The sequence below is a fragment of the Dendroctonus ponderosae genome, unplaced genomic scaffold, assembly GCF_020466585.1.
Source record: "Dendroctonus ponderosae isolate FM_Combo_2020 unplaced genomic scaffold, Dpon_F_20191213v2 Dpon_F_20191213_8, whole genome shotgun sequence".
In the NCBI taxonomy this organism is placed as follows: Eukaryota; Metazoa; Arthropoda; class Insecta; order Coleoptera; family Curculionidae; genus Dendroctonus; species Dendroctonus ponderosae.
Window position 1 is genome coordinate 10,062,530 of NW_026019016.1, and position 11,463 is coordinate 10,073,992.

Genomic DNA, 11,463 nt, shown 5'->3' on the forward strand with positions numbered 1-11,463 from the left:
GGACTCTTTAAAATAAGTCTGTATATAATTTTACAAAAGTCTGTTTTTCCATAGATGCAAATTTTCTAAATTTCAGCACTTTATTTCATAGAGCATTCATTTATTTGGCTATAATTTATTCAACCCAATCCCAACAATGAGGCTCGAATGCTTGTTTATTTTTCGCCTATGAAGTATCAAATGAAAGCAACACGTTGACCAACAAGTCTTGTTTTTGCTACCTTTGACCTTAAAGTATAAATATTATATTTGCCCAAGTGAAACAACCACACAATATCCCCTTACATCTCCAGAATAATCTATCACTTCCCAGTTTACCCTCGTATATGAAAAATCAATCGGCGCTCCTACAGCGAAGCTTCGTGTATGTCGGGTGGCCTAGTCGTAGGCGAACAGCGTTTTAGAGCGTATTGGTCATTTAATTGTGTCTTCCTCTCTCACCACCTGTAATTTTGGTTGTCTCTTTGGTGCCGATAAGGAAGTGGAAGAGCATACGTTTTTGTTTTCGTGTCAGCTTTTTTTTATGAATTCATCAATATGGTTTTCTTGTATTGGAAAGAACATTATTAACGGTGCGATTTAGCAAATGTAATCGCAAGTTCACGCAGAAGAATTTTACGTAACTCAAACCAGTATTTTCCTCTCACCAGTTGAGCAACAGTCCGAAGCAAAGATTTGTGTAGGTTATGTGTGTTAGCAGCAGCACAATTTTTCAATATTATTTTTATGATCACCTGCTAATCATAAAAAGAAAGTCGCGGCGTTCCGACTGTTTTACCACACGTGTGTCCAACATTCATATATCAAACAGTTAATCTGATTTCACCTTAGATATTCGTACAAAGAAGAACTAAAAGTGCTCTCAAGTATATGCAATTAAAATTTAATTTTTGTTCACGATTACACAGCAGTTCCACGTCGGGCAGCTATGATTAGCTAGTGTTATTCCAGAAGGTGAGTCAATTCTATTTTTTCCACCTTGTTTATACATCCTTCATACATGTAGGTTTAACTCTGCTTTACTTATCAAATAATCAAATTAACTCGTCTCTGATTGTTTTTACGAAGTATTTGTTTGAATATAACAACGATACGCTATTCAAAATAAGCTCAAGCTTTACATATACATTGAGATGTATATGTTCTTAAGCTACATATGGATGAGCATTAGGTGAAATGACGCTTCTTATTTAAAGTAATTTATATTTAAAGTAGATTCTATGAAGAGTATAAGCCTTAGATCTCGGCTATTTATACTCGTTAGCCCGTTTCTACAAAGGCTGAAACCGCTCCGTTAGTTTTGTAGTGGGAACAAATATTTTTTAATAGCCAACGAAACCAAGCCTATTGCCTAAGGCCCTGATGACCTTTTAAGGTCGAAAGCGCTCGGTTGAACGCTATAATATATTTACCTAAAGCTTTTATTCCATGCGTGCCTGTATACAAAGACACAGACACACACACTAAAATGTTAGAATTTCCATTTCAAGTCATAAAACCAAACAAAACTGAATGTTTTGTATACTACCTATACATACATTGTCACACCTTTCAAAAACTACATATGTACTTAAACTTTCCTGGAAAAACTCTAAAACTTTCACGAAATTTCAAAAAAGCATATGCGTTTAGAGCGCCCATGGTTTATGGACAACTCGAATATAACTCGAAACGGTTTTTGAATTTTTTGGTAATTCTTCTCTTTAGCTTTGAGCTCATGTTGAAGCTGAAACTTCGATTTGCAGGGTTCCATAAAAACTGACTCAAATCGGAATTGCCTCCGAAATCTGTGATTCTAGCAGACTTTCAACTAAAGCGAAATTTACTTTTCGTTTTAGTTTAATTTTAATTTTCGTCACAGGATCAAAAACATCTTCAACATGAGCCCAAGATTTTGAAAATCGATTCAAGAGGAAAAAATGTATCACTGCAAAACAAAAAGTTTATTTTTTTGAGACAACTGCAAATAAACGAGATGGTTTTGCATTGTTGTATTTGCCACCCTCTAGGAACTTTATCTGAACCACATTTTTTTTACAAAAACACGCACTAACCGAAAAATAACGTTTCAACAAATCAAATAGCTCTCAGCGAAATTAATTTATTCAGTACCAAAATTAGTCGAAATACGACCGTGTAACGTCTATTTTGTTGAGCAGTTAAGAACAATAGCTTTTAAAGATAAAAAATTATCGAGACTCAGTGGGAGTTCGTTTTTTGCATAAAAAAAGCATTACACATTTTTTTTGCGTTGTTTGTGAACAGAACAAGATTAAAACCACCCGAAATTTTACGAATTTTCGGATCAGAAGGAACTGGCCATTTTTTCAGTAGCTCGGGCTCGTTGAATTCCTCACTTTTCTTAGATGGTATAAGATTAGATGCACTTTGAACCACAATTTACGAGGAAATAGATCAATGTTCGGTCACAATTTTTTGATCACAACATATTGATTATTATCGTTATTAACTATGAAAGCATGAGCTTTTTTAAATGACAATTTGAACACTCCGTATATAAGTTTCCGGTATATTTTTCGACAACCATGTATGCAGGTACACGGACTTTTCTTAAATATCGCAATTTTCAGCAGAAATTGCGGAAAAGTTGCGTGAAAATCTTCTAAGTAACTCCTCTAATAAGTATCTACTTCTTAACAAACGTTTGTGCAAATTTGACCTTTTTGTTCTACATCTTACCTATTATTTTATTATTAGCAGGTCTATTTCCGAATTGACTCGTCAATCAGTCACATCATCTCCGATTCGGCTTGTACCATTAACGGCTATTCAGGACTTCCTCTCAATTATACCTGTTTCAAAATTAAACCTTTCCGGCCTTTCTGTTAATTAAGATCAAAGTTTCTGGGTATTTTTAAACCAAGAATGTGGAATTTACTTATTTACATAGAAACGAGTGTCGTGGCTTTTTGCGATTCAGAGCTTTCATAGAAAAATTTTGTTTTGTTTTTAGTTCTATGTGATTTACTTGATTTCATGTATATGTTGTGGTTAATATTCAAAATTAATCTTAATATTACCCAGTTAATATCAAGAATAACATGTTTCATTGACATCAACCAGATAACGCCATCAATCGACGCCTTGTTAAAGACCAGACAGTTTTTGTTCCTTAGTCAACTGATATTCGCGTAAGAAGTATAGCGGTAGAAAGTGATACTTTAGTCACAAAATATCTAATAATTCATTCAACATTAACAGGGAAAAAGAGCTGAAATCGGCTTTAACCAGGTAATGTTAATTTTCTTGAATTTCTTACATTAGCATTATATTTGTGTTAAACTCGAGGTTAATCGGTGTTCGTTGAAACATTTAGTTTGCTAAAACTTGTCATCAATGCGTTACTCCGATTTTGCTTGGTTATTTGCTTTACTAACTGCATTTCTTTCGTCAAACATTGATTAGCGTATAGGTCACGCCGATTCAGCTTTTTATTTTGTTACTATCGACTACTAGAAATTTATCTCAATAACAAAAGGCCAATGTAAAAACATCAATTAACCAAGCTCTAAAGTTCGATATTTAATGGGTTTATAATTGTGGTTATCAAAATGTCTATTGCCACATGTTTATGTGAAAGTACGGAATTGATACATGACTAACGGATAAAATGAATGTATTGTATGTAATTGTAGCAATATTTAACAAAAATGCAATTTAATAAAATTGCACCCTACGTTTTAATCGAACGATGTCTCAAAAGGGAAGATTCAACGCCTAAAAATTGAATGAAGATATAATTTTCTAAATGCTTAAACACAAATGCCAATTCAAATGCAAACCTTTTTTTATCGATGGAAACTGGTGGGATATTTGGGCTTTTAGGCCGTCGGGAAAACATTTTATCCTGGCGTTTCGCAACCGTGAGAGATTTGTATCCTCAGAGGTGTGTTGCCGCAAAGTTTACTCTGGATTGATGCTGAAGCTTTGTGAGAAAAACCTAAGGGGATACAAACCACTACTCACCCGTGAGTGCGAAATGTTAGGAAAACATTGTTTCCATTGCGGGATAAGGGCCCGAGAAACTCAGTAGATTCAACCACTAACCGCGAAAGCCTCTTTTGATGTTTATTCCATTGTCGATGCATCTCATGGGTACTTTTTCCGGTCTTCGTGTTTCCAATTAGTAAAAAAATGGCTTTCCTTATCAAGGAGTTATTATTAAACTACTTATTCTTTTGTGGATCTAGACAGTAAAAATTATTGACGTTTATCTATGACTATTCAGTTTTATATTCGAAAAACCTGGACTTGAAGGTCCGAAAAGTCGGAACAATAATAGACTATACAGGTTCTAAATTGGAAAGTAGGAACACCTGATAATAACAATATGCCCAGACGTATAAACTGATCAGTACATGTTTTTTTCCCGTCAAAAAGTCTAACTAAAGCACCCGCATGTGATGACGAAGACTTTTGAAATTGATCCAAAACGTGTTTATTAATAGTTGTTAATTATGTGGGTCTTGATTTAGTATTTACTTCGCACTGTTTTCTAGTCGGAACACCGTCCAAAAGCCATCATTCCCGTGTTGTGGTTTAATGTGCTTCGAACGAAAACAATACAATCTAAATACATTTGTCGAATATTGTTGGTTTTTCTGCCTTTATTTCTTGGTGCGAAGTAAACATATCTTTATGTACATTCGTGTTCACCTAGTGAGTATTTTGAGAATATTTATAAAACTAGTTGTGAGCATTGAAAATGCATGAAACATGTTAAAGTATTGACTATTACTACTTAATTTACAGTTAAATGTGTGCATGCTTTGCTTTGTTACACTGAAATAATATGTAAGACTCGGGCAAATCGAATTTCCAATGCATTGTTTGGGTCACTTTATTACTTTAAAACTATTCTGTGTGCTAATTTTTATTGCGTTTCTGGTTACTACTATCGACTTTTTAATCATAAATCAGTCGCTGTTTTGCAACTAATTTTACAGTTTACTTTTATATGAACGTTTCTATTTTTCCGATTTAGTATAAATAAATATGTACATTACAGATGATACAGAAAATGTGTTAGTTGCGAAAGTAAATGCATCATCAATTTATTGCTTGTTTGCAGATTTCATTTTATGTTCGTTGAAATTAAATGGATAACATTTCACTCTTATCAGCTTATCAGTAACTCGATGTCTTGTAATAGGTACACGTTGTAGAACAAGAGGAAAACGACGTCAGATACATTTAGTAACTTTGTAATTAATTAAAGCGCACGAGCCGGAAATACTGCAAATGTTCTTATTTTAGACCCTGTTTGTCAAAATCATACACAAATGCAAATTAAATCAGCGACAGTAATATTGAAATAAAATTAAAATCAGTACTAAAAAAAATACTGAAAATGTCTATGAAATTAAACACATGTATCTGCAATGTTATGCTAAGAATAGCCTGGTTTATGACTATATTTCAGGTTCAATCAAACGTATTCGTTTTCAAATTAAGCTGTTAAAAGTATTCAGAATTAAAGACTCAATTTTATAGAAGCACATAGTTTTGTCATTCATTTTGCTTGTTTCAGTTGAAACTTTAACTATGAAGATACTCTAGTCGGTATTATTTATATCCCACCTTGAACACATACGTAAACTTTCTCTAAAATTTGTTTTCGGTTATATCAGTTACTAAGTATTCAAGGAAAGTAGGTATAACAAGCATAAGCTAATAATATTTACACCCTGTATGTATGTAACCTACTATGTAAATGATTACGAAGTGTTCCTGATGTGTGTACATCTTTGCTGATGTACTTATCGCTCATATTGTTTACCATCAAAGTAAAAAAGCACAAAGCAAACACATAGTAATAACAGTTCTGATTGTGTTGATGATTGCAAGCTTTGAATCGAACACTGATATTACGAGATAAGAACCCATAATCTTCTTTCCCACAGGCAGGAGTTTGGCACTTGAAAACTCACTAAACTAATAAAAACCGATGGGATTATATGTGTATAATTTGAAACAATCTCCTTTTATGGATAATATGGTTAATCAAGTGTTTACTTAAGTTTAAGATTGTAATATCATTAGAGCAACAGCATCTTTAAGAAATTATTACACTATAATATTAAATTTATATCAGCTGGTGTTAGTCATGGGATAACGATATGAAGTATTTTTGCGTTCCGGAGTTGAATCGATATAAAGTGCACAATTATTTGTATGCAAATTTTAAGAAAACATGCTATTTTCAGCATCTACGAACTTGAGAATTGAGTAGTAATTTCTATTGAAAACCCACAAATCCTCCATCAATGGTCAAGGTTTCCAGTCAAGGCTGTCGGGTAATCAGTCTAATTCAGTCCGATTAAGATGGTTACTTGCAAATCGAACAATTTATTATTTAATACGACTTACTGACGCATCTACTAGACTAGCTCATTTAAATGTGGGTTTCCCGCTTTGGTTGAAGCCAACCATTTTTGCTTAGTGAGTACTAAAAAATACGAGTTGTATTTCAATTTACTCATCCTCGATTTGCACGTGCAACTAGGTGGACATCTGAGTTCATTGAAATGTACATATTTTTCTTGTTGTCCAATATAAACATGTTTTTCAATCTTCGCGTTTAAAAGGAATTGAGAAGAATCAAAATTTGAATAAACAAGTACTCTGAGAAGTGTTTTATATTTGTATTTTTAACATTTAATTGTTTAGTCTGAAGTCAAATGAATATGTAGAGCGAAGTTTTTAATTTTTAGTGCTTTGTTTGTCTTCATTTAAACTTTGCGCTCAGAATAATTCCATTAAATAGTGCACACAACGATGATAATTCAATTCATCATGTCCCCTTCTGTTTCCATCAACAAATTGGCTCGTTACGTCCGTGTTTCGTCGTCGAGCAGCTTATCTAATAACAAACCATAACTTGTTTTTAGTTTAGTTCGTCACTTGAACAGCAGCAACAATAATGATTTTTTGTTATAATAATAATAAAAAATGATTTCGGACGATAGCAGGCTTTAATCATAAAATCTCAGTTCCTCGTATGTGTTTGTGCATGTACAACCGAAACAGTACCTCGTTTGGAATTTCTAAATAAGAAACAACACGTTTATCACCGTTTGTTTCACGATTAATTAGTCGGTTGTGTAGTAATGTTTTTGATGCAAACGCGTCAAGTTGCATGGTTACTGGAAAAATCGTTGGAATCGTCGAGTATTGTGTGGAATAGTTTAAGGAAAATCAGTTAAGACAAGTGCAGATTGCGAAAGCGATTTTAATTTTACGGTAAGGACTCAGCACGCAATCCCTAATATGATTATAAATTTATCAGTATCAAACCGCAAAAGTTCCGCAAATATATTGGCCTTGAATTGAAGTTGTTATGTGAAACCATTTTTTTGTTATTATGCAGTTGAATTATTTGTTCTATGCCTTAAGTAGTTTAATATAAACATCCAGCATTTGTACAAGAAATATATAAATGATTTGTTTGTTACAAGAAGCAAGTTTTTTTACGACATCCTGAAAGTCCGAAAAACTTCTGAGCTTTGTTTTGGTTCAATATTTGCTTCAGCCAACTTAATGAAGCTTTTTACATAACACCAAACATTCCAATTATTTCCTGTACTGATATTGATATTCTGGTCACAAAGGTCACTAACATCTTGATCCATTGCAAAAATATCGGGATTGTTTTTCCGTGTTATACCTACTTCTGCAGCCTTGATGTTGAATTACTATTGATATGAGCTGCGACTGGTTAATTAGCAGATTTTATTTTCCAATCGTTATTCGACATGCTGATATTACAGATGTATAGTTTTGCGTCGTGTTCCTGATATAATAACAATGTTGTTTTTTAATAGTTTTGTTGTTTTGCTTATCAGTAGTCAGTATACTTTACTCGACAAGGTTTTTAGAAACAATAGCCGTTTCATTAGGTATATGAGTTCAATGCGCAATCAACAGTCTTATTTTTTCTTGCTTCAATTATTTGTTCCATTTTTTAAGTGCTAGTTGAGTCATGTGTGCTAAATTACAGTAGCGGATGTTTTGGTTCGGTTCTAATTATATTTCGTCAATTTTAACAAACTGAAGGATTAAGTACAACATAGCTACTAATTTCGAAATGTAAAAGTTTCAATAAAACTAAATTTTTTTGCCAAATTGATATGCATTGTTTTAGATGGTATATCTACAAAATTACTCAGAAAAGTGATTCTTTCTGTAAACTATTTCAGAAGTAGGTATTTTTATGAGAAGATCAATGTTCGATTTTTTCAATAATTCTTAGAAAGTACACCTTCTAGGAAACTTGATTTGTATGTTTCTTGTTTTCTACACATGCTTGCATTTTAATACGTCGGTCTGATAACTAAACTATAAAATTATTATCCTATAGTAACTAATACCTAAGCAAAACAACAATGAATAATTGTTATTATGACTCAATAGGAAATATTAATCTTGTAATTGTTACACATATTAGTTCCATGACTAACACGAACTAAACAGCCATTTTCAAGGAAATTTAAATATTCTTGAAGTGACATTCAATTGAATATTTCATAGCGTATTTTTTTCACTTCATTCCATTATGCTCTTTCTTAAAGTAGTCTTTACCTACTAATTCATTCCGTTTTATGTTTCCAATATTTCCATGGTTTCCATTACTACCTTAGAAAATGAACAAGTTTTCTTCATATAAACCTTATATTTATCGTATTCACTTAGGCTTTGATGTATTCAAAATAACCTTTTTTTCTCGAGAATAAAAAACTCCGCTAATTTCATTCAATAAAATGCTTCAACAATTGCGCCACCGAAAGAAATTATTTCACAAAGATGTACGATATAAAGTAAAAATGCCACCCAGATAGGAACGTTTCAATTTCATTCAAATTTCGAGCTTCGTTTCTTCTTACGCGAGAAAAATGTTATAATTAAAAAACTGACAACTCAGATGTTTATGCAATTCCAACGTAGGTATTTGTGAACATTTGCAATGATATTTTGAAAGTTTTTTCCGCCTCTGTACACGATTCCCTAGCAGGACAACTATCCTACTGGGATCTTCAATTATGTTTAATTTTTAATGCATCTAAGGTTCAACTAAAGCATTGTCGTCAGGTTATTGCCGCTTTTCCAAGACGTGAATAAATAAATGCCAGCTTGCAGTTTCCAACTATTATGTCCAGCAATGGTAGGAATTAACATTTTAAAACAAATTTAAATGTTCTTGAACTGAAATTCAATTGAATATTTCATAGCGTAGTTTTCTTCTTTTGTTCATTCCTTTATGCTCTTTCCTAAATATTCTTTAACTACTAATGGATTCCGTTTTATGTTCCGATATTTTGATCGTTTGCATTATTACACCACAAAAAAAGCAAGTAAATTTGTTTTAAAATGTTAACTCCTACCATGGGCTGGACATAATAGTTGGAAACTGCAAGCTGGCATTCAGGTCTTGGAAAAGCGGCAATAACCTGACGACAATGCTTTAATTGAGCCTTATATGCATTAAAAATTAAAGCTAATTGAAGATATCAGTAGGACAGTTGTTCTGCTAGGGAATCGTGTACAGAGGCGGACATTGTCGACAAAACTTTCAAAATACCATTGCAAATATTCACAAATACCTTAGAATTGCACATCTGAGTTTGTCAGTTGTTTGCTTATAAAAATTTTCGCACGTAAGGAGAAACGAAACTCGAAATGTGAATGAACATGAAACGTTCCTATTTGGTTGCATTTTTACTTTAATATCGTAAATCTCTATAAAATGATTTCTTCCGGTGGTGCAAATGTTGAAGCATTTTATTGAACGAAATTTTGCAAACCGTTTGGATTTCGTATGATTCCATATAATTTTATTTGAGAAGATTTTTTTATTCTCGAGAAAATAATACGATAAAAGTAAGGTTTATATGAAGGAAATCTGAATGTATTGCAGATCAATGTACGCACATTTAACATTTCTGTACACCTTTGTTAAGCTCCCATTTTCATTTCCCATTATCGTTATCTGCCCAATTTGTTTTTGTTCTATGCTTTCTTCGATTTAATTTACATTAAATTGTGTTTGGTTCTGGTTTAAATACCTAACTTACCATTTTTTGATTCAAGCTTATAAAATGTTCTTAGTTTAAGTGTATGTTTTAATTTGAAACGTAACTAGAACTTTCAAATTAGAAACTTTCGTTGAGCAGAGGAATTGGAAAAGTTGCCTTCTTTTACATGCGTATCTTCAAATATTTTCTACTGTTTTCCATGGTGCTCTTCATAATTGATTCCTGAACAAAAATGAGCTTTTACTATAGTCACTGAATCATCTTTTATATGAGTGGATGCTTGCATTCTACGGCCATGGTCAATTAACTTATTAAATTGAGTAAAATATCCGTCTTTGCAGAATGGTCTTGGAGCCCAAGTTTGTCGATTATGGCAGCATTCATCCTACCCCTGACGGCCACACTCATCAGGTTCATCACGGAGTAAGTGGGCCCAGATCTGCACTATTATCGCCCCTGGACGACGAAGACGTTACCGCTAACGCGTCCGCCGGACCCAAAATGACCCAAGGTGAGTTTAAATCATTGTTAGAATTCGTTTTTGCCTAAGGTTAAGTTAAAGCTTGTGTGCAAATCAAATAAACTAATTGCTATTTAATTGAGATTTTCAAATTCGCCATCTATTCATGGGAATGAAGTGGATTTTTGCATTCAAAAGGTCATTGAAAATACTACTAATGATTACTTCCAAACAGTTATGGAATGACTGTAATAATTTTTATATTGTCTCCCTTCTGATTTCATGGTATACCTAATTAATAATGCTCGAATTTCACTTTTTTATTCTATAGATAATGTAATTGTATAGTAACAATAATTATCTATGAGTTTGACAGGAAATTGTTTTCATGAACCTCTGGAACAATTATGGAAATACCTCATTTCCTAATAACTGCGATGTCTATCGGCATTCATCATGGAAACTGTTCGATAATATCATTATTTTTATTTTTATTACCAGCAAATTGAGCTCACATTTTCTATTCAATAACCGTTTTTGTACTGCTTCGAATGATTGCTATATTGTGCAATTTCACTAATGGCTATCAAATAGTGTGTTTCGAGGTACGTTTTGAATAAAATAAAAAAAATTCGGTTTTGTAGGTAAGATACTTTTTATATTCGATTGAGTACCTATGTCTAATAGATCCATTGAATCAAAGAGTGGGCAAGATTCTCATGATTTCCAGGCTTTAAGTAGACTAAACATTGCGATATAAGTTTATTAAATTGCGAAATTTAAAGAATTCTGATCATGCAAAGTTTATTGAATAACTACATTATCAAGCATCGCTTAATTAAATCAGAATACCTATACTTATTTATGGAAACTTAACAGTTTTGGATGTTTGACACGTTTCTAAACATGCATTTTCAATATATGTATACTTTTGTTATCAAAGAAATGAAG

General features: G+C 32.7%; 1 protein-coding gene across 19 annotated transcripts in view; it reads left to right on the forward strand.

The window, feature by feature from the left end:
• The window catches only part of LOC125505323, a 42,133-nt gene extending 30,687 nt beyond the window's left edge, over positions 1 to 11,446 (forward strand). For 5 of the 19 annotated variants that reach the window (XM_048668925.1, XM_048668921.1, XM_048668922.1 and 2 more), the window contains exon 3: positions 10,394 to 10,714. In XM_048668925.1, coding sequence (XP_048524882.1) covers positions 10,394 to 10,601 — 208 coding nt within the window. In that variant the 3' untranslated portion in view covers positions 10,602 to 10,714. The other 14 variants (XR_007282087.1, XR_007282086.1, XM_048668920.1 and 11 more) reach the window with 12 other exon arrangements.
• Positions 11,447 to 11,463: the final 17 nt, after the last annotated feature.